Below are 23,776 nucleotides of genomic sequence, written 5' to 3'. Positions count from 1 at the left end.
GAGGACGGTAACTAATGAATTTGGATTATTGGATTTATTGAATGGTTTCCCAGTGAGACTGAAGGCTGTTGAAAAAACAAGCAGCCTGTTCCAAAACAACACCTGCATTATCAGAATTCGGCTCCCTAGCCGGCCTTGGCTGGCAATCATATCTCTCCAGAACTATGTGTGAAGGCCGCTATCCCCCTCAGCCCTCTCTGTGATTTGTGAAGCTGGATCTGGTGTACCAAGGCTGCTGATGAACTTCCATCACTATCAGCAAACTGTTTGCCTGAGAGCTGGCATCTGGGCTCCACAATGCCCCCATCCCTCTCGTCTCCGTCTGCGTCCCCTCCTGACCCTGACCCTACCCACCATACTGCTATCCCGGCTTTATATGTGCAATATGCTTTTTGCTGAGGTGTTTTTGGAACCTCGTAAGGTGTTCTTTATGAACACAGTATGAGATGATTTTTTTGAACCTAACTATCCCAATGTATCTCTTTCTGTCTCTCTGCTAAAGGTAGCGCCGTTGTGAAACGGTTGCATGACCTCAGACATCTGTCCCCCCCCTGTCTGTGTTATGTTTTTGTTTTGGATGGATGTTCTGTTAACTGCAATTTCCCCATTTGTGGGACTAATAAAGGCATTCTTGATTCTTGATTCTTGATTCTTGACCAGAGCTATGCATGCTGCAACAATCCAAACCCACAACCAATGCGTCACAGTCAGCTGTAAACACTCCACAGCAACCCGTGTCAGGGATGTGTGTCGAAACATAAAGATAATCAGGTCCTTGGCAGCTATTAAAGTCAGATAAACACAAGCTCAGATGAACAACAGCACATTTTACATCATGTCATTATTTATCTCACTCAAACTAAGCCAAATTGCTAAAGCAGTGTGTGAACAATTAAGTAGATCCTTCCAAATCAACACTCTTGTTAATTAAAAGTGCTTCAGGAGCACCTCCATTAAAACAGAAGTCTGGAACATGTATGTGTATGATACCACAATCTTCCCATCAGTGAATATCCCAGTAAATTCAGCCCAAGCTGAAACTGTACAATACTCAGAGAACCTGCAAAACACCCAAGAGCTCCAGCTCAGACCCTACAGGCTTTAGTTAGCATGCTAAATGTTCACATTCAGTACAACTGGAAAAAGACCAAACTAGTAAGGTTTGTTTGGATGGGATTCCAGCAGAAAGCTTCTTCTAGTCTAAAAAGAACATGGCAGCATGGCTCAGGTCTGTAAAACTGCATTTGAACAAACCAAAAGACTTCTGGACAGACAAGACCAACGTGGAGATATTTGGCCAGCAGAACAGCACACCTCATACCAACTCTCAGCACAGTGGTGGAGTTGTGATCAATTTTGTCATGTGCTGTTGCTCATCTTAGTTTGCATTTGCCTAATTTTAAAACCTGATAAAGACTACATTATTATTTTTTTACTGTCTTCACATGTAAAATGTTGGAACTGAAGGACGGCTTCCTTTCTTTTGCTTTTTGTTTTTACCACGACTGTAATTCCCCTGAATCCGATGATGTCCTTCATCAGCAGGTCTTTCCCGATTTGCCACCTGGTCATGTTTTCGAATCACCACATAAAGATGAGCAAGGACAGTTCTGGCTGTTCCACACAGAACATATCAGGGGATTTCTTGAGCTCTTTGCGCTTGTTGGTGAGGGGCTGGGCTTAATGTTACATCTGAAAACAGGAAATTGGCATTCTACAGAGGATCAACATTTACACTGTATGACTTGCGGCTGTTTACAGAAAGCGTGATCAAAGTTCTGATTAGTTTTTGATCAAATGTGACCAAGAAACACCCACACAGCCCTGAAGAATCAGAACACTGTGAAACTCTTTTTTTAAAGGGCGTCAAACAGTTTTGTTTTCTCTCCATTGGTGCTGTCATGAGTTTATTGTGTTCACACTAAATGTTACAGAGAAATGCTTCAAACCACTTTCTCCTTCAAACAAACAGAACACTGACTATACAAAGAAACAGAGGGAAGGCAGCATTAATCAAACTGAAAATGTATTACATGTCCTTCAAAGTGCAGTGTCACAGGTCAAATGAATGATGAAACAGATATATAGAAGTATGCCACATATAATGCCACACATTTAGAAGCTGTTTCAAATATGCAACAACAGTCCAACGGGAACAGTCCACAGCTGCTGCACAACTGAGACTACCTTCTGTAGTTTGCAGCTCAGATGCTTCCCACTCTTGCTTGCAACAGTTCAGGGCCTTGTTTGTCATATTTTTGGTGTGCTTGTTGGTGATAGTCTGGACTGTCTTCAGGTCAGGTTAGCAGCTGAAGTCTTGACCTGCTACAGGAACACAAACACTGCTTTGCTGAATTAAGTGAGCCCTTCCCTGAATCTGACATCATCTGGATAGCAGAGAATGTTCCTAAACCTGTAGATATGGTTCAGCATTAATGGGGCCTTCACAGATGTCCAAGTTATCCCTGCCATGTGCAATCACACCCCTACATATGATGAGAGATGCTGCTAATAAAAATTAATAACAACAACCAAACGGCTGAAACATGGCGACAAAACCTGACAAACAGATACAAACAAAGACACATTGACAGGTTTTCACAGCAGCTTTGAGTTCTGGTTTATACACCTTAAATCCTGAACCACCTTCAGGCAGTTTTAGCTGAAAGTTGTCACATTCTTGGGTCCATCTCAGCTCACAAACAGCAGATTGTGTCTGACAGACGTTTTATTAAATGAAAGTCAAGTTTCTGGATTTTCTCCATGCAGAACTCGACGGTTCTGTTGGTCCAACCACTGAAACCCGACAGGAGCAGCAAGTCCTCAGTGATCAGTCTGACCTCTGTCCACCAGCTCTGAATCCAGCAGGTATCATCCACCTGTCCAGGTGTGTCTGTCAGCTTCGACGCAGGGTGGAGCGAGGAAGCTGAACCTTGTAGTAAATGCACTCTGGAGGAGCAGAAGGTCGAGGGGGGAGCTGGATCTCCTCGTACTGAAACACAACACGAGTACTGAGTACAGACAAAGTACGACTGCAGGAGAACAACAAGCTGCAGCTGCAGGGTCACCTGGAGCTCTCTGAGTTACCTGTGGAGTCTCCAGGCTGGTCCCAGCTGGAGGGAGGTTTGCCTGATACCTGCTGATTCTCCTCTTCAGAGACACTGATACACAACTCAGACCTGCCAACACACCATCAGGGAGTCACTGCAGCTTCACACTCAAATCAGCACTGATCACAAACAGCACATTTCTCCTCTGTGTGTGATCACCAGCAGAGACACCTTTCAAGATGAGACACAACACCTGGAGACCAGCAGCACAGGTGCAACAGCTGATAGACAGTAAATAAAGTTCAGGTTAGAAGCTCTGACTGGAAGCTGCTGCAGCTCTGAACACAGCCCAATAGGAAAGCAGCATGAGCATGAATTTACAGCAAAATTTAAAGGAACCAAACTAAGTACTGTACTGCAAGACCTGAGCTGGCAAAACAAATAGAAGAACTGCAGTTTGTCTGTCACACTTGCAATAAAATACAAGAACTTGATATTGATATTTAGATTTCCCCTCGCTGTGTATTTGGGGTCCATTTCAGGCTGATTACAGAAACCTTTTTATCAGATCTCCTCACAGCAATCATTACTGAAATGCAGTGAAGAGATTTAATCGAAGGAGATGATTATAACATTATAATATAAAGCTGAAGTATTATTCAAAGATGGCCTATTCTGCTCAGAAGCACCAAACTGTATTATTGGACTCTGGTAGAGTACCTGAAACCTGAATAGTTCAAAATAACTTCTTTATCACATACTGGACATTAATGCAGTTTATCATTGTTTAGAAGAAGCTGTTTGTTTCAGCTCCTGTGTCTTTAAAGCTCCAGCGCTCTGAAAGCTTGCTTCTTATTGGCCAACTTCTGGAATGCTGCCAGGGGGCAGCACATTGTGCTTTTGAGCTGCAGCATCTGTATTTAGGAGTGCCGGAAACAGCACAGGGCAGAGTCAGCATATGAACATCTGGTGCTGATGTGACGAAAATGGAGAGGGGACTTTAAGTCCATCAGCAGTTAAAAATAGAGTTTAGATTTGCTTATTTGGTGATAAAAGTGGGCAGCTGAAAATTTTCAGATGTCTTTAGTTAAAAAATTACCATGAGCTGGTAGTCTTAATTACTGCTACATTATTTATTGCATAGCTAAATGCACCATGATGAGGGGTGCTGGCATTAGCAGACAGACCACAGAGGTTTAGACAAAGTGACAGACTCACAGATTACCACTAAAACGAGCACAGCGTTCAGGGTCAGAGAGCTGAAGACCACAGGATCGCTCTGCAATACTCCTCTCACAGGGTCAGCGGTTACACCTGGAACAAGAAAAGGACACACTCTGAGAAAGAAATTAAACTGTGTATGATGAAACTTACAAAACACTGTTTTCATGTCTGAGGCTTGAGAATGAAGATGTACTGGTCCATCTGCAAATATACTGAACAACAGAGTTCCTCTGATGCCCCGAAGTGGGGCCGAGTGTTGGGCTGCCTTTTTTAGAAGGGTTTACTGGTTATTGTAAGGAGCTGACTCTTAATTTTAGGGGCTTTTAAATGCTGAAAGTTTTGCAATGATGGAAAACAGTTTTACATTTAAAGGGCACATATCATGCTTCATATCCTTCCTTTTCACATGTAAATCATTCATTGTGGTCTATATAAAGTAGAACTGCAATGCTTTGCTCTGACTTCCTCATTATTGCAGCTCCACAGAACTCTCTGTTACACCGGTTCTGAGAGCAGCTCGTTTTGGTGCGGTCTCTATAAATGTAAATGAGACATTTCAAGCCCCGCCTCCCTCCAGGTCACAGCGCGTTCGACTCCACCCTGTTCGGCCATTTTTGTAGTTTGATAGCAGTGATACGATTATCTACTGGCAGAGAAACAAAGAGGCTCTGATGCCGGGGGCGATGTAAGGAATCGTGTGGGTTAATACACCAACATCTGAACATTTGGACTTGTCTACTTGCAACTTTGGCATAACTAAACTTGGACCACAAAATCACTGCGAGAAAAAAATGCCGTCATGAAATCGGTAAGCTGGAAGTCCATGACCTTGTTTAGCAGTTCCACAGCAAATACTGTGACGAAACAGGGAATAGAGAAAACTGAACAGTCTGAAAATTATGACCCAAAAAGAATATAAAGATATCTACGCAGCACTGGGACAGAATGAGTGTGTAGAAGTGCAGCAAATTTAAATGCAAAGCACACAACAAAATGTATTTAAGGGCTAAAAAAGTGGATTTTCATAGATATGTCCTCTTTAAAATGCTATCCAAAGAATATCATTATTTAGTCAAACAGTGACCTACTCAGAGGTAAGGTTATTGTTCAGCTAGCTTCTACCTTAAGCTCACGATAGAAGAGCTGTAAAACCAAATGTTCTGTCTGAGGCTTCACCCAGTAGATGACACAATCAGTTTCTAAAGTCGAAGCAGAGCTAAATTACAACATAATCCTCAACACATTTCCAGTGTAAGAGCTTACAGGAACCCCAAACAGTTATCTCACCAAATCTGTTTAACTTGCTATGGTTTCACAAAGGTGGTGGTCACCCACTGCTTGGTATTGTTGGTATCCATGGCTGCATTGTGTTGGTCTCTAACCTCACAACAGATTCACAGCAAACCAACTTGGGTTCAGGTCAGTTTGCATCTTGGCCACATGCTAAGCATGTATGGTTTCAGAAGATACTTTCTTTTAATTCACCTGCTTTCAGTCACAACTCACACGGCTATATGTTTCTCATGGATGCGCCAAATAAGGGAGGATTAATTCTTAAAAGGGCAGAAGTGAACCCAATTATAACCTTACCCTAAAAAGGTCACTGGAAACTGGGGGAAGTTCAGAGCTTAACATAAACTCCAGTGGGCCCTGCAACAGGCTGGCGACCTGTTCAGGGTGTACCCTGCCTCTCGCCCTATGACAGCTGGGATTGTCACGGTGAGGGGCTGTGTGTGGAGGGAGAGGACCCAATTGCAGGACATACGCAGACGTAACTTAAACTTGTTTATTTCCAGGAACTCAAATATTACAAAACACCAAAACTCGAAATCTCCACCAGGGCAAAACAAAAGCCTGGGAGAAAGTCAAAACCCAAAACACACAGCTAGGACAGGAACACTGGGGATAACAATGACGACGACGCAACAATGAACAAAGGAAGACTCAGGGCTTAAATACACACAAGGGAATTAGGGCAAGTGGAAACAACAGGGGATGACAGGTGAACCAAATGAGACTAATGACAAAGGGGAAGCAAAACTAAACACAAAGCACAAGGAACACAAGACTCAAAATAAAACAGGAACTGACCTAACCAAAAACATGCTGACTTAACAGACTGACAAAGGGAGTGAACATGACCAACTAAACCAGACCTGGGACAAAGGAGAGACACTAAGAAACAGAACTAAACCAAAGGGAACCTAAATACAAGAGGGTCATGACTTACACACACACACGGGAGTACAGGGAAAAATAGAACATGAAAAACAGAAAACAAAGAAACTAAGATTCAAATACTAAACTATAACCAAAACTAGAAATAGAACAGAACTTCACAAATAGAAACCAAAACACTGGGCCACCGGCCCAGGACCATGACAGTACCCCCCCCTCAAGGGCCGGCTCCAGACGGCCCAAAACACGAAAACAAAAGCCAGACCTGGGCGGGCGGCGGGGGACCAGGACGGAGGGCTCGAGACAAAAACAAAACAAAACCCCAAGGAGCAACAATGTCCAAAAAACAAACCAGGAAAGAAACAGAAGGCGGCAGCACACGGCTGGAAAAAAGTCCAAACAAAAGAAAACACAATTCTGGAGGCCAACCGCACTCCCAGCGGCGGCGGCGGCGACGAGGACGAAGGCAGGCAGGGGGCCGACCGCGCTCCCAGCGGCGGCGGCGACGAGGACGAAGGCAGGCAGGAGGCCGACCGCGCTCCCAGCGGCGGCGGCGACGAGGACGAAGGCAGGCAGGAGGCCGACCGCGCTCCCAGCGGCGGCGGCGACGAGGACGAAGGCAGGCAGGAGGCCGACCGCGCTCCCAGCGGCGGCGGCGACGAGGACGAAGGCAGGCAGGAGGCCGACCGCGCTCCCAGCGGCGGCGGCGACGAGGACGAAGGCAGGCAGGAGGCCGACCGCGCTCCCAGCGGCGGCGGCGACGAGGACGAAGGCAGGCAGGAGGCCGACCGCGCTCCCAGCGGCGGCGGCGACAAGGACGAAGGCAGGCTCAGGACACTCGAAGGGCTCGGGCAGCTCGGACTGAGCGGAGACCCCCGGCGGCTCGGACTGAGCGGAGACCCCCGGCGGCTCGGACTGAGCGAGCCTCCCTGGCTGCATTGCAGGGCACGCAGCCGTCTCCTCCGATGACTGGGGCTGCTTTGCAGATGGATCGGGTGAGTCTGAAGATGGAGGTGAAGGCAGATGAAGTGCAGGTGCAGGGTGAGGCGGAGCAGAGGCCAGAGGTGCAGGCTGAGTGTCTGTTTCCCTGGACAGCTGGAGCTGCTCAGGGGATTGTTCAGGTGAGTCTGATGGTGGTGGTGTGGAGGATAACTGGGAAACTGGCAGTGTGGGATCTAACGGAGACTGAGAAGGCTGAGCTGAGGCTGACTGAGAAGGCTGGGACTGAGCTGAGGAGGTGACTAAGGGGACCTGAGGGACCGAGGGAACCTGAGCTGAGGAGGTGACTAAGGGGACCTGAGGGACCGAGGGAACCTGAGCTGAGGAGGTGACTAAGAGAGCTGAAGGGACCGAAGGCACTAAGGCAGCTAAAGGGACCAAAGGCACTAAGGGAGCTAAAGGGACCGAAGGCACTAAGGGAGCTAAGGGGAGCGAAGCTGAGGAGGCTGAGGGAGCAGAGACTGAGGGGACCGAAGCCGTTGGGACCAAAGGGACTAAACGGACTAAACGGAGTGAAGGAGCTATGGGAACTGAAGCTGGGGAAGGTGAAGGTACAGAAGGAGCAGGGACTGAAGGAGCTAAGGGTGTAAAGGGCTTAGAAGCACTAACAGAAGGTGAGGGACCAGGAGAGGGAGCAACTAAAAGGACCGAAGGGAAAGGAGCTGAGGGGACCGAAGTTGAGGGGACCAAAGGAGCTAAGGGAACTGGAGCTGAAGGCACTAAAGGAACTGAAGGGGATGAAGAGGATGAGGGAACTGAACCAGAGGAAGTTAAAGGGACTTGAGAGGTTGAGGGGACCGGAGAAACTGAAGCTAAGGCTGGGAGAGCCACAGGGGCTGACTGAGTGCGAGGGAGAGCCACAGGGGCTGACTGAGTGCGAGGGAGAGCCACAGGGGCTGACTGAGTGCGAGGGAGAGCCACAGGGGCTGACTGAGTGCGAGGGAGAGCCACAGAGGCTGACTGAGTGCGAGGGAGAGCCACAGAGGCTGACTGAGTCCCTGCTGCTGCAGCTAACGCTGAAAACTGATACAAAGGCTTGGACCTAGCTGCCCCCACCCGAGGAACAGGAACGGGTGCAGAGGTCAGCCCGTCCGTGGCTGCCCCCACCCGCGGAACAGGTACGGGTGCAGAGGTCAGCCCGTCCGTGGCTGCCCCCACCCGCGGAACAGGTACGGGTGCAGAGGTCAGCCCGTCCGTGGCTGCCCCCACCCGCGGAACAGGTACGGGTGCAGGGGAAGCCGGAGCTAAAGGAGCAGGGCGAGCAGAGGGAGCCGGAGCTAAGGGAGCAGGGCGAGCAGAGGGAGCCGGAGCTAAGGGAGCAGGGCGAGCAGAGGGAGCCGAAGGCTCCGATGCAGGGTGAGCAGGGCGAGCAGAGGGAGCCGAAGGCTCCGATGCAGGGTGAGCAGGGCGAGCAGAGGGAGCTGAAGGCTCTGAGGCGGCTGATGCAGGAGCTGAAGGCTCTGATGCAAGGTGAGCGGAGGGAGCTGGGGCTAAAGGAGCTGGGGCTAAGGGAGCTGGAGCTAGGTGAGCGGAGAGAGCCAAGGGAGCTGAGTGAGCAGAGGGAGCCAAGGGAGCTGAGTGAGCAGAGGGAGCCAAGGGAGCTGAGTGAGCAGAGGGAGCCAAGGGAGCTGAGTGAGCAGAGGGAGCCAAGGGAGCTGAGTGAGCAGAGGGAGCCAAGGGAGCTGAGTGAGCAGAGGGAGCTGGAGCTAGGGGAGTGAAAGGGACCTGAACAGGGACTGAGGCTAAAGCAAAGGGAGCAGGAGCTGTGGGTGCTGAAGCTAATGGCTCTAGGTGCAGACGTGGGGCTGCTGCAGGCTGTTGGCGTGGAGGCTCTGAGACGGGCTGCTGTGGAGGCTGGCGGCGAGGGGCTGCTGCAGGCTGCTGTGGAGGCAGACGGCGAGGGACTGCAGCTGGCGGCTGTGAAGGCGTGATCCGCTCGATCCGCTCCGGTGGCGGTGAAAGCGTGGAGCAGGTAAGGTGATGGGTATCCGGAAGAAAGAGAGGTGATGCGGCAACAGCTTGAAGCAGGGAGGACAAATCCACCTCTTTAACAGGGTGGCCAACGCGAAACAGTTCGTATTGCAGATGGTCTCGGAGGGAAATGATTGAGTGAGCCAGGGAAGCTGTGGTAGGGCACTCCTGAAGCCAGGGCGTGGAGGAAATGAATCCACCGCAAAAGGTGAGTTGCATAAGTCTCTCACACTTGTCCGTGGCATTTAAAATCCGCAGAACATAGTCCATTAACTTAGGAACTACTTCCTTCACCTCCCTTAAAATTCCATTAGAGTCAGTTTTAGGAGGGGCATGCAAAACGTCTTTGTCTTTGGCTGACGTAGAGACAAAAAACGTGGGGCCTGAGTCTCCAGCCAGCTTGGAAAACTCACTTCCCTCTGTGGTCAAATTATTGGGAATAGCTGTAGTAAACTCAGTCTTCGAATTAAGCAAAACAGCGGAGTTACTCACAAATTGCCCGGTGCCGCCACACATGGGTGAGTGAGCAGAATTGTCCTGATGCTGCACAGTCTGCGCAGTGACGCCGAGCTGTTGCTGTGCAGTGCTTATCGGTGTGGCAGCCAAAGGCTGCCGTTTCCCTCGTCGAACACCGCGCTTCTTTCTCCAAGAAGCAGGCGGAGGCTGCGACGAGGTGACAGACGGCATAATCCGCGGTGGCGGCGAAGAGACATAGCCACCCAACGTGATCGCCGTCGGAACGGGTGGAGGGGTTGCAGCTGTCGGTGCGATCAGCTGCCGTGGCGAGGCTTGGGCTCGATGCTGAGGTGGAGCATGACGTTGCTGGGCCTTTTGCCAGCTGGCCGGCCCGCCCAGGGCCAGACGAGTGCCGGTAAACTCAGATCGGCGCTCCGGGGTGAGCCAGGGCTTCCACCTGATCTGTTCATTGTGGTAATATTCTATCACCGTATTGCGCTCCTGAAGATCGTAGTCCGCGGGGTCCATCTCGGTTGCGTCGTTCTGTCACGGTGAGGGGCTGTGTGTGGAGGGAGAGGACCCAATTGCAGGACATACGCAGACGTAACTTAAACTTGTTTATTTCCAGGAACTCAAATATTACAAAACACCAAAACTCGAAATCTCCACCAGGGCAAAACAAAAGCCTGGGAGAAAGTCAAAACCCAAAACACACAGCTAGGACAGGAACACTGGGGATAACAATGACGACGACGCAACAATGAACAAAGGAAGACTCAGGGCTTAAATACACACAAGGGAATTAGGGCAAGTGGAAACAACAGGGGATGACAGGTGAACCAAATGAGACTAATGACAAAGGGGAAGCAAAACTAAACACAAAGCACAAGGAACACAAGACTCAAAATAAAACAGGAACTGACCTAACCAAAAACATGCTGACTTAACAGACTGACAAAGGGAGTGAACATGACCAACTAAACCAGACCTGGGACAAAGGAGAGACACTAAGAAACAGAACTAAACCAAAGGGAACCTAAATACAAGAGGGTCATGACTTACACACACACACGGGAGTACAGGGAAAAATAGAACATGAAAAACAGAAAACAAAGAAACTAAGATTCAAATACTAAACTATAACCAAAACTAGAAATAGAACAGAACTTCACAAATAGAAACCAAAACACTGGGCCACCGGCCCAGGACCATGACAGTACCCCCCCCTCAAGGGCCGGCTCCAGACGGCCCAAAACACGAAAACAAAAGCCAGACCTGGGCGGGCGGCGGGGGACCAGGACGGAGGGCTCGAGACAAAAACAAAACAAAACCCCAAGGAGCAACAATGTCCAAAAAACAAACCAGGAAAGAAACAGAAGGCGGCAGCACACGGCTGGAAAAAAGTCCAAACAAAAGAAAAAACAATTCTGGAGGCCAACCGCACTCCCAGCGGCGGCGGCGGCGACGAGGACGAAGGCAGGCAGGGGGCCGACCGCGCTCCCAGCGGCGGCGGCGACGAGGACGAAGGCAGGCAGGAGGCCGACCGCGCTCCCAGCGGCGGCGGCGACGAGGACGAAGGCAGGCAGGAGGCCGACCGCGCTCCCAGCGGCGGCGGCGACGAGGACGAAGGCAGGCAGGAGGCCGACCGCGCTCCCAGCGGCGGCGGCGACGAGGACGAAGGCAGGCAGGAGGCCGACCGCGCTCCCAGCGGCGGCGGCGACGAGGCCGAAGGCAGGCAGGCGGCCGACCGCGCTCCCAGCGGCGGCGGCGACGAGGACGAAGGCAGGCAGGAGGCCGACCGCGCTCCCAGCGGCGGCGGCGACAAGGACGAAGGCAGGCTCAGGACACTCGAAGGGCTCGGGCAGCTCGGACTGAGCGGAGACCCCCGGCGGCTCGGACTGAGCGGAGACCCCCAGCGGCTCGGACTGAGCGAGCCTCCCTGGCTGCATTGCAGGGCACGCAGCCGTCTCCTCCGATGACTGGGGCTGCTTTGCAGATGGATCGGGTGAGTCTGAAGATGGAGGTGAAGGCAGATGAAGTGCAGGTGCAGGGTGAGGCGGAGCAGAGGCCAGAGGTGCAGGCTGAGTGTCTGTTTCCCTGGACAGCTGGAGCTGCTCAGGGGATTGTTCAGGTGAGTCTGATGGTGGTGGTGTGGAGGATAACTGGGAAACTGGCAGTGTGGGATCTAACGGAGACTGAGAAGGCTGAGCTGAGGCTGACTGAGAAGGCTGGGACTGAGCTGAGGAGGTGACTAAGGGGACCTGAGGGACCGAGGGAACCTGAGCTGAGGAGGTGACTAAGAGAGCTGAAGGGACCGAAGGCACTAAGGCAGCTAAAGGGACCAAAGGCACTAAGGGAGCTAAAGGGACCGAAGGCACTAAGGGAGCTAAGGGGAGCGAAGCTGAGGAGGCTGAGGGAGCAGAGACTGAGGGGACCGAAGCCGTTGGGACCAAAGGGACTAAACGGACTAAACGGAGTGAAGGAGCTAGGGGAACTGAAGCTGGGGAAGGTGAAGGTACAGAAGGAGCAGGGACTGAAGGAGCTAAGGGTGTAAAGGGCTTAGAAGCACTAACAGAAGGTGAGGGACCAGGAGAGGGAGCAACTAAAAGGACCGAAGGGAAAGGAGCTGAGGGGACCGAAGTTGAGGGGACCAAAGGAGCTAAGGGAACTGGAGCTGAAGGCACTAAAGGAACTGAAGGGGATGAAGAGGATGAGGGAACTGAACCAGAGGAAGTTAAAGGGACTTGAGAGGTTGAGGGGACCGGAGAAACTGAAGCTAAGGCTGGGAGAGCCACAGGGGCTGACTGAGTGCGAGGGAGAGCCACAGGGGCTGACTGAGTGCGAGGGAGAGCCACAGAGGCTGACTGAGTGCGAGGGAGAGCCACAGAGGCTGACTGAGTCCCTGCTGCTGCAGCTAACGCTGAAAACTGATACAAAGGCTTGGACCTAGCTGCCCCCACCCGAGGAACAGGAACGGGTGCAGAGGTCAGCCCGTCCGTGGCTGCCCCCACCCGCGGAACAGGTACGGGTGCAGAGGTCAGCCCGTCCGTGGCTGCCCCCACCCGCGGAACAGGTACGGGTGCAGAGGTCAGCCCGTCCGTGGCTGCCCCCACCCGCGGAACAGGTACGGGTGCAGGGGAAGCCGGAGCTAAAGGAGCAGGGCGAGCAGAGGGAGCCGGAGCTAAGGGAGCAGGGCGAGCAGAGGGAGCCGGAGCTAAGGGAGCAGGGCGAGCAGAGGGAGCAGAAGGCTCCGATGCAGGGTGAGCAGGGCGAGCAGAGGGAGCCGAAGGCTCCGATGCAGGGTGAGCAGGGCGAGCAGAGGGAGCTGAAGGCTCTGATGCAAGGTGAGCGGAGGGAGCTGGGGCTAAAGGAGCTGGGGCTAAGGGAGCTGGAGCTAGGTGAGCGGAGAGAGCCAAGGGAGCTGAGTTAGCAGAGGGAGCCAAGGGAGCTGAGTGAGCAGAGGGAGCCAAGGGAGCTGAGTGAGCAGAGGGAGCCAAGGGAGCTGAGTGAGCAGAGGGAGCCAAGGGAGCTGAGTGAGCAGAGGGAGCCAAGGGAGCTGAGTGAGCAGAGGGAGCCAAGGGAGCTGAGTGAGCAGAGGGAGCTGGAGCTAGGGGAGTGAAAGGGACCTGAACAGGGACTGAGGCTAAAGCAAAGGGAGCAGGAGCTGTGGGTGCTGAAGCTAATGGCTCTAGGCGCAGACGTGGGGCTGCTGCAGGCTGTTGGCGTGGAGGCTCTGAGACGGGCTGCTGTGGAGGCTGGCGGCGAGGGGCTGCTGCAGGCTGCTGTGGAGGCAGACGGCGAGGGACTGCAGCTGGCGGCTGTGAAGGCGTGATCCGCTCGATCCGCTCCGGTGGCGGTGAAAGCGTGGAGCAGGTAAGGTGATGGGTATCCGGAAGAAAGAGAGGTGATGCGGCAACAGCTTGAAGCAGGGAGGACAAATCCACCTCTTTAACAGGGTGGCCAACGCGAAACAGTTCGTATTGCAGATGGTCTCGGAGGGAAATGATTGAGTGAGCCAGGGAAGCTGTGGTAGGGCACTCCTGAAGCCAGGGCGTGGAGGAAATGAATCCACCGCAAAAGGTGAGTTGCATAAGTCTCTCACACTTGTCCGTGGCATTTAAAATCCGCAGAACATAGTCCATTAACTTAGGAACTACTTCCTTCACCTCCCTTAAAATTCCATTAGAGTCAGTTTTAGGAGGGGCATGCAAAACGTCTTTGTCTTTGGCTGACGTAGAGACAAAAAACGTGGGGCCTGAGTCTCCAGCCAGCTTGGAAAACTCACTTCCCTCTGTGGTCAAATTATTGGGAATAGCTGTAGTAAACTCAGTCTTCGAATTAAGCAAAACAGCGGAGTTACTCACAAATTGCCCGGTGCCGCCACACATGGGTGAGTGAGCAGAATTGTCCTGATGCTGCACAGTCTGCGCAGTGACGCCGAGCTGTTGCTGTGCAGTGCTTATCGGTGTGGCAGCCAAAGGCTGCCGTTTCCCTCGTCGAACACCGCGCTTCTTTCTCCAAGAAGCAGGCGGAGGCTGCGACGAGGTGACAGACGGCATAATCCGCGGTGGCGGCGAAGAGACATAGCCACCCAACGTGATCGCCGTCGGAACGGGTGGAGGGGTTGCAGCTGTCGGTGCGATCAGCTGCCGTGGCGAGGCTTGGGCTCGATGCTGAGGTGGAGCATGACGTTGCTGGGCCTTTTGCCAGCTGGCCGGCCCGCCCAGGGCCAGACGAGTGCCGGTAAACTCAGATCGGCGCTCCGGGGTGAGCCAGGGCTTCCACCTGATCTGTTCATTGTGGTAATATTCTATCACCGTATTGCGCTCCTGAAGATCGTAGTCCGCGGGGTCCATCTCGGTTGCGTCGTTCTGTCACGGTGAGGGGCTGTGTGTGGAGGGAGAGGACCCAATTGCAGGACATACGCAGACGTAACTTAAACTTGTTTATTTCCAGGAACTCAAATATTACAAAACACCAAAACTCGAAATCTCCACCAGGGCAAAACAAAAGCCTGGGAGAAAGTCAAAACCCAAAACACACAGCTAGGACAGGAACACTGGGGATAACAATGACGACGACGCAACAATGAACAAAGGAAGACTCAGGGCTTAAATACACACAAGGGAATTAGGGCAAGTGGAAACAACAGGGGATGACAGGTGAACCAAATGAGACTAATGACAAAGGGGAAGCAAAACTAAACACAAAGCACAAGGAACACAAGACTCAAAATAAAACAGGAACTGACCTAACCAAAAACATGCTGACTTAACAGACTGACAAAGGGAGTGAACATGACCAACTAAACCAGACCTGGGACAAAGGAGAGACACTAAGAAACAGAACTAAACCAAAGGGAACCTAAATACAAGAGGGTCATGACTTACACACACACACGGGAGTACAGGGAAAAATAGAACATGAAAAACAGAAAACAAAGAAACTAAGATTCAAATACTAAACTATAACCAAAACTAGAAATAGAACAGAACTTCACAAATAGAAACCAAAACACTGGGCCACCGGCCCAGGACCATGACAGGGATAGGCTCCAGCCCCCCCGCGACCCTTAACAGGATGTGCGGAAGCGAATGGATGGATGGATGGATAAACTCCAGTGAGCATGGATTTCTTTCTTAGAGATGTACTACGATGACCTTAAAGGAGATAAATGCAAAATCCACTTTTTTAACCCTTAAATACATTTTGGTGTGTACTTGGAGTGTGTAGCAGTGCATGAAATTCAAATGTATTCTGTCACAGTGCAGCGTAGATATCTTTATATTCTTTTAGGTCATATTTTTCAGTCTGTTCAGTTTTCTCTATTCCCTCTTACATCACTGTATTTGCTGTGGAGCTGCTAAACAAGGTCATGGACTTCCAGCTTACCGATTGCATGAATCCACCATCTTTCTTTCTCACAGTGATTTTGTAGTCCAAGTTCAGTTATGCCAAAGTTGCAAGTAGACAAGTCCAAATGTTCAGTTGTTGGGTGTATTAACCCACACGATTCCTTACATCGCCCCGGCATCAGAGCCTCATTGAAGTGCCTGTTTAAATTTTATATTTCTGGGAAATGTACCCACACCAGGGGGGACAGTCCTCCTTCTTTGCGTGAAGCACTTCAAGGACGAGTGTTTCAGCAACCTCCGCCAGTATGAAGAGGGATTTGGTCTGATTGAGGGGTCACTTCCTTCTCTCTACGGAAATGATGGACACAGCAAAGCAGAAAGCTCCAAATAACGCTACAGTGACAACAAACTGTTGTTGACATCTTTAATAAACTTGGGAATAAATAGTTTCTCTGCCGGTAGATAATCTTATCACTTCTATCAAACTACAAAAATGGCTGAATGCTCTGCAACCTGGAGGGGGCGGGGCATGAAATGACTCATTCACATTTAAAGAGACCGCACAAAAACGAGCCGCTCTAAGAAGAGCCTCAGAAAAAGGGTAAAACGCACAGTTACAATGTTGCTTGAAGTTTGGATAAAACCACACAGTAAGGAAGTGTATATGCCCAAAAAAACACACAGTTATGTGTACCGTCTTACATTCAGTCATCGTTTTAACTTTGGGAACTATAGCCAAGAGTAATGGGCTAAATATTAGCACAAAGTTTTTCAGCAAACAAGGTGCTCACTGAGCTGGCCTGATGAGGAAGGCTGTTCGAAGGTTCAGGAGCTACAACCTCACAGCATGGCCCTCTGGTTTTACAACATTAACCAGTTCCAAGACCCAGATCAGATGATCTGAGAGGCCAGTGGCTGGAATGAAGCCAGCCATTTTTGTGACACGGGATGTGAGATTCAGAGTTCACATGCTGGTCAAAAATAATACCAGGGTTCTTCGAAGATGATCAGATATTGCTGATGAAGAGGCCGATCTAACGATCGACCTCAGAGAAACTGTCGGAGTCAAACACAAGAAACTCAGTTGGAGATGACTGAGACTAACTAAGTACCCCACGAATTTAGAAACATTTTTTGAATTCTAGAAATACTGAGTCTGACCCTGTGATGGTCAGGAGGAAGCAGAGGCCATGAGGTTTTTCCATGTTGCCATTGAGAAACAGGAGCTGACTCTACATACAGCCTGTGGTTTTCAACAATGTACAAAACAAGCAGGCAGTAACCATGAGGGGAATTACTTACATGAATTTAGCTAACTGCAGGGGCACTCAGACCACACCCACCACCTCAGCCAGTGAGCTTCAGTTTGAAACAGAATGATCTACATAAAAACTTAATGAGATCGTGACTACAAGACATACCTTCACTAAAGCCACACTAGTGAGACTCAGTGCAGACGTAACTGTTTTTGAAAGGTAGCTTTGGGGACCTAATAGAACATTTTTGGTTTGTTTTTGGTGCGTTTAAGAATCAAAACCAGCTGATTGGCGTGTGGACCCCACTGCAGGACTCAGGAAGCATACCTGAACTTGAGGCTTTAATCCTTAGTTCTTTAGCAGAAGAAACATAAACTTTCTGAAAGGCACAAAAACCCAAACAGAGCCAAAGATAAAGCTTCACATAATCACGAGCGGGTCAGAAGACACAGACAATATCTACACAAAGGATAATGAGAAGGGAGCGGAAACACAGACAAGACAAGCAGGTCTAAACACAATGCAGAAGAGAAAAGGACCAACAAAACAGGAAGTAACAGAACACAGGAGACAAAAACACAGGCTTGATGAGACATGGGAAACGTAATGAAGTCTGAAAACTAAAACAAAGTAAAGAGACACGAACAGAGCTCAGATAACTAGAAATAAGAACACCTGAAAACCTCAGCACCAGATACCAACAGGAAACCAAACAAGGACGTCAGGAGCTGAACACAAAAGCATTGACACTGAAACATGCCAACAATACAAAATTAACACGAGTTCAAAAGTCCGACGCCAAAACGTTGGGTCACAGACTCAGGATCACCACTGAGGGTACACAAATGATCAACACCAATACAGCTTTGAATGATTATCCAGCGGAGGAGGTTGCATCATACTTCTGTAGCTTTGAGGATTGAAGTAAAATTGTGTGTAGTTTCCATATGTATTTATTGTATTGTTTGTATTGCTTCTATTTTCTTTTTTCTCTTTTATTTATTGACAAATTTGTTTAGTTTAGTCATTTTCATCTTGATGGTATAACTTTTGTTTGTTTTTTAGCAAGACAAATGGCTAATTCTGGCACATTTACAGATTGTTTATTAATGTGCAGTGTCCCTACCAAATAAATAAATTCAAATTCAAGAATCTTTGTCGTTACCTGAGACGAGGTGGAAAGTTCCCACAAACTGAATGCTGCCGTCTCTCTTGATGCCACAGTAGTAAAGCCTGCAGTCCTCTGCTGTCAGGTTCTTAATCATCAGGCTGTTTCCCACGATTGAAAACTTGGTCTCAAAATCAGGAGAGTAGTAGGAAGGGACTGAAGACAAACTGCGTCCGATATATGCTCTGAGCTGACTGTAGATCTCTATGTACCAGTGTGTGTCTGAACTCCCACTGGAGCAGGTTAGATTGACCTCTGCCCCCAGCTGCCCTCTGACCTCGGTCACGTTCTCGGCCTCTGCACAGAGCAGAACCTCCAGCAGGATCATCCACAGGAGAACCATGATCAGAGTGGTCTGACAGCAGCTCAGCTCTGATGGCTCTGACAGAGTCGTGATCTGCACTTCCCATTTCAGGCAGTGATCACGTCGTGTGCAGCGTCTGATGACAAACCACAAATACCAAGTAACTCTCACAGGAAGTGAAACTCGTTCACCTCCAGCCTGCAGCAGGAATCTGATTCAGTGCTTTTAGACTGAAATTTTTAATCCTTTTAGTCCTCACACACAAGGTCTGAATAATCAGGCCCCATCTTATCTCAAATTATGTAATATATACAGTAATCCCTTTGTTTGTTTTTTAGCCGGGTGTTACGTTCCAGGACCACCTGTGATAAGTGAAAATCTGCGAAGTAGATACCTTATAGTATCGTATCACCCTAACAGAGCACTTCTCTCTCAGACTGCTGGCTTACTTGTGGTTCCTAGGATACTTAAGAGTAGAATGGGAGGCAGAGCCTTCAGCTTTCAGGCGCCTCTTCTGTGGAACCAGCTCCCAGCTTGGATTCAGGAGACAGACACCCTCTCTATTTTTAAGATTAGGCTTAAAACTTTCCTTTATGATAAAGCTTATAGTTAGGGCTGGATCAGGTGACCCTGAACCCTCCCTTAGTTATGCTGCTATAGGCCTAGGCTGCTGGGGGGTTCCCATAATGCACTGTTTCTTTTCATTCACCTTATTTACTCTGTTTATCCTCCACTCTGCATTTAATCATTAATTATTATTAATCTCTGGCTCTCTTCCACAGCATGTCTCTTGTCCTGTGTCTCTCCCCTGAGCCCCCACCCTTCATGTCTGATGGCTGCCCCTCCCTGAACCTGGCTGAGCTGACTGCTGGTTCTGATTTGGTGCTATATAAATAAAATTGAACTGAATTAATCCTTAAACATTGAGGATATTGGCACGTTTTGGGCCCACACGTTCACACACTTTGTGTTACTGTGATGCAAAGACTGTTCGGTCAGAAAACTTCAAATGGTCTCTCAGAGCTGAGACACTGGACTTCATAACCAGCCTGTTGTAGCTGCGCTGTGTGAGCAGGAGGTCCGATAAAACCTGCTGCATGGAAGGGTTCAGAGGTACCACGCTTGTTTTTCAGTGCTGGGTTGCAGCAACATTTTCAGAGAAGTGAGTCAACACTGTGGTCACACTGATGAAAAGATAATTGGAACATGTTTGTGCAGCGCTGCAGAGTTCTGCAGTTTGTTTCATCATGACAAAAAGCATCAGTAAAGCACACAAATGCAGCTGTACAAATATGTACAGCATAAGGAGGACATTTCATTCCCACTGCTGCCAACAGCTCGCTCATAGTGGGCTCAGGGACTCTATAACGAGCCCTGAGGTGACTGTTGTTGTGATTTGGGGCTGTGTAGATAAAAATTACATTGTTACAGTATTACTAGTTAAAGGCAGGCTACATGTAACTGCACCACAAACACTGCACTCTCTGAGAGTACTGTTACTACAACTGTTACTCCTCCAGTTACAGCAGTGCCGCCATCTTTGTTCTGTTCACACTTCTGTGACTGTGTAACTGTAGATTGATCAGGTATAACTTCTATAATGATCACAGCCTCTCAGTGCTAACACTGCCAGCAGAAGCACTGAGCTGGGTCAGACCATCTCTCCTTAAATTCAGCCTGGATTCAAGTGTTAGCAGGTCTGCTAGCATTAGCAGCAGCTGTTAAACGTAGCAGCAGAAGTAGCAATGATCATAACTACCATTAGGATTTATATAATTTAGCCAGATGTAGCACATAAGTATGTACTGTGTATACTGTAGAGCAGCTCGTGCCATGTGCTCACTCTCTGCTGTCAGTGGTGTGTTTCCCTGCGTGCTGTCAGGGTGTTAAAGCTGCAGTCTGGGTTCATTTGGTGGTTTTCTCTGTGGGTCAATGATGTGTTTGTGCTGTAACACAACCCCAGCATCACTCACACAGCAGCAGGCCGTGTCTGAGACGACACTTTAAGGTAACAGCAACTGGGGAAGTACTGACAGTGGGAAATGTAGTACTTGTGATACACATAGCTGATCAGCTGGCTCCATCGTGTGTCTCCAATCTGCAGAGCTACAAGTTGTACTTCACAGTGACACAACACAGCAGACGCTGGCACATTTTCTATACTGTGATACTGCTACACCATCAACTACACCCTCTGACAGCACAGATACATCAAACCCAACTCTCTTGTACTGCTGGTACTGCAATAAAAACTACAGCTCCAACTGCAACTACCCACAATCCTGATCATTAATGCTATTATTATGGTGCTTAGTACCATTACAAGAACTGCTACAAATATTACAACAGTGTGTGTTGTTAACAGCACGTCCATCAGAAATAGTGAATTCTGACACTTTAAAATGAGAGAAATGAACATCATGACAGGTTTTCAGACTTTTAATCACACTTTAGTCTTTAATGCACAACAGCAAACACTTATATTGATAGAAAGGTCTCAGTCTCCTGGTGAGCTTTGTTGTCTTCCTGTTTGTCTCCTCGTGTGTTCCTGGTCTGTGGTAGATTTTAATTGACCTGTTTTGTTTTAGAATATAATAGAATGACTTTATTGTGATTATACAGAATATATAGTGAGACTGGAGTTTGTCTCAGTTCATAACAAACCTATTCTCTCCACAGAGGACAGAAAAATGCACTTTTAGGTAATTTGGATATTATTCATTTAGAAATGATCAGCTAGTTATGAACTGGTAAACTAATGATGAGGTGATGCTTCTTTACTTCAGTGACATGAAGGGGTGGAGTGGATGGACTCATCCTGAAACAGAGAGCACAAACACTGATGAAGGAGCAGTAGAATAAACAGTGAACCCACAGACACTACACAAACGTGCACACTGCCTCTTAAACCTGCATTATTTCTAATGTCCAGCAGGGGGAGACTTCTGACTGTGTGAAAATCTGAGGAAATCATCCTGCAGCTACCCTGATCTCCAAGCTCAGTAAACACCTTTATGATCAGTTTAAGGTCTCAGTCATGAGTTTCAGGCTTTTGGAAAAACATGTTCAGCTCAGACATGATGTTCCCATTAGAGACAAAAAGATCAGAAATCAGGGGAGGATTTAGAGAGAGGCTAAAATTAAACGATGATCCACAATCATCATCACAGCTGCCACATGCAGGTTTTATTTGATTGAATCTTTATTCATTCATTAACAGTCTTGTAGCTTCAGCATTGTTAATAGTGTCAGCAGTGTTAGCAGCAGCATTTGTAACCAATGGCACAAGTAGTAATAATCACAGGCAGCATTAGCATTAGCATTACTGTCACACAGCCAAATACAGCACACACGTACTGAAAATAACAACAGCTGATGCTGGTTTTATTCATTCTAGCTGGATCAGAGCAGCACTCACACCAACATCAGTGTCAGCAGCTCAGCAGTGATTGGTTTACCTGTGAGCTCTGCAGAGTCTCTGCGCTCTCATTGGTCAGAGCTGGATTGTCGTCCACCTGCTCTCTGATGTTTCCTCTTCAGCCACAGAGATGAAAACCCCACAACTGCCAACAGAGCGACTGAGTCACTTCAGCTTCAAACCAACAACCTCACAGAGGCTCATAAATGTGTGAAAATGAACATCAACAAATTCTATGAACAGACCAGGATCAATGGTTTATTCATCAGTTTGAAACTAATCCAGATCAACTCCAAATGGAACGACTTCTTCCTGTTTCCTTCCTCCAGCTGTCCAACTAGGTTCATTGTTCTAATGTTAAAATAAAACTCTCACCCAGGATGAGGAGGATGGAGACAGTAATGATGAAGGCTGAGCGGTATATGACGAGGAGATGATGCTCTGGCTCAGAGGATGGAGAGATCTCTGGAATAAAGAAGGACTGAACTTAGACAAAGACCAGCTGATTTCTTACTTTAGATGATCACTTCATTAAATCATACTGTGGAGCAGTCAGGTGGTGAGGATAGTGGCAGGCTTCTGGAGTCACTTGTTGGATACTTGTGCATATTTCACACATTAAATGACACCCATTTAATTTTTAGACTAATTACAGTTATTAATTATGAGAAACAGACACTTTTTTTTTAGTAAGAAACTTTGTCGTTACCTGAGACGAGGCGGAAAGCTTCCACAAATTGAATGCTGCCGTCTCTCCTGATGCCACAGTAGTAAAGCCTGCAGTCCTCTGCTGTCAGGTTCTTAATCATCAGGCTGTTTCCCAGGATTGAAAACTTGGTCTCAAAATCAGGAGAGTTGTAGGAAGAGCCTGTCAGAGAAATACTGTGACCGATATATGCTGTGAGCTGACTGTGGATCTCAGCGTACCAGTATGTGTCTGAACTCCCACTGGAGCAGGTTAGAGTGACCTCTGTCTGCAGCTGCCCTCTGGCCTCGGTCATGTTCTCTGCCTCTGCACAGAGCAGAACCTCCAGCAGGATCATCCACAGGAGAACCATGATCAGCTTCAGCATCCAGAACAAGACGCAGTCGTGTGACAGCTCTGCTGAGACTGAGAGAAGTGATAAAAACTTCCTGTTTCAAAAGAAAATTTCAGCTGATTTGATGCCTGATAAAAACCTACAAACACCCAGTAACTCACAGGAAGTCCATCTGCTCTGCACCTCCAGTCTTAACGCTGCAGGCTCCGTTAATATGGCAGCTGCTTAATGATGAATTAAAGTTTTAATGATGGTATTGCAGTTGTAAAGCTACACAGTAAACTGTTGTGTAATGTGTCTGCCATTGGTGGCCACTCACAGAAGTGAGGGCAGGAATAAGCAGCGTCTCGCTCCACCCGTCTCCTCCTCGTGCTCCTGTCTGATCGTCATTCCTGGGCTTCAGTCTCCAGCGGAATAACTGCGTGAAGCCGCTGTCCTGTTACAGTGAATGCTTTTGTGTTGTTGCATTTTAATCTTTTTTCCTTAAAATAAAAATTGTGTTACTTTTAGCACACTGAACCACGCCTCCTGCCTCATTAGTGGATTAACCTGTGAGTGCCTTTTGGTAAAACTTAAAATCCCTGAGTGAAATTCCCAGGGTGCCGTTGTCTGGGAATCATTCACTCACCTCATAAACCAGTTCCAAAAGGAGCTCAAAACATGAACAAATATGAAGTCATTGAAATGAGTACTTAATAAATGTCAGTGGTGTGTATAAAATAAATCTGTGTTTTTGGAAAGAATGAACTGGAATCCTTAAAATCTCCTTCTGTGCCCGTGGACATCAGCAGGATCCACAGTCTCAGCAGTGCCCTCTGCAGGCACAAGGAGGGAGTGACTGTGAGTGTGAGTGCGTG

The 23,776-nt window shown here is 48.6% G+C and overlaps 1 protein-coding gene and 1 long non-coding RNA gene across 2 annotated transcripts; both read right to left on the bottom strand.

The window, feature by feature from the left end:
- Nucleotides 1–1,981: 1,981 nt before the first annotated feature.
- On the bottom strand, nt 1,982–18,500 carry LOC115799326 (uncharacterized). Its single transcript, XM_030756432.1, has 4 exons — nt 18,155–18,500; nt 4,269–4,364; nt 3,088–3,179; nt 1,982–2,992 (listed from the first exon to the last, which is right to left on the bottom strand). Exons 1-4 carry the CDS (start codon nt 18,498–18,500, stop codon nt 2,897–2,899), a joined length of 630 nt encoding a protein of 209 aa, XP_030612292.1. The 3' UTR covers nt 1,982–2,896.
- A 2,474-nt stretch (nt 18,501–20,974) lies between these two features.
- On the bottom strand, nt 20,975–22,845 carry LOC115799352 (uncharacterized). The gene is made up of 4 exons (XR_004021557.1): nt 22,589–22,845; nt 22,255–22,344; nt 21,920–22,024; nt 20,975–21,279 (listed from the first exon to the last, which is right to left on the bottom strand). It is a non-coding gene; the product is annotated as an uncharacterized LOC115799352 (long non-coding RNA).
- Nucleotides 22,846–23,776: the final 931 nt, after the last annotated feature.

This window comes from Archocentrus centrarchus, chromosome 2 (assembly GCF_007364275.1).
Source record: "Archocentrus centrarchus isolate MPI-CPG fArcCen1 chromosome 2, fArcCen1, whole genome shotgun sequence".
Taxonomy (NCBI): domain Eukaryota; kingdom Metazoa; phylum Chordata; class Actinopteri; order Cichliformes; family Cichlidae; genus Archocentrus; species Archocentrus centrarchus.
The sequence above is the reverse complement of the archived record's forward strand: the minus strand, read 5'-3'. Positions and strand labels throughout refer to the sequence as shown.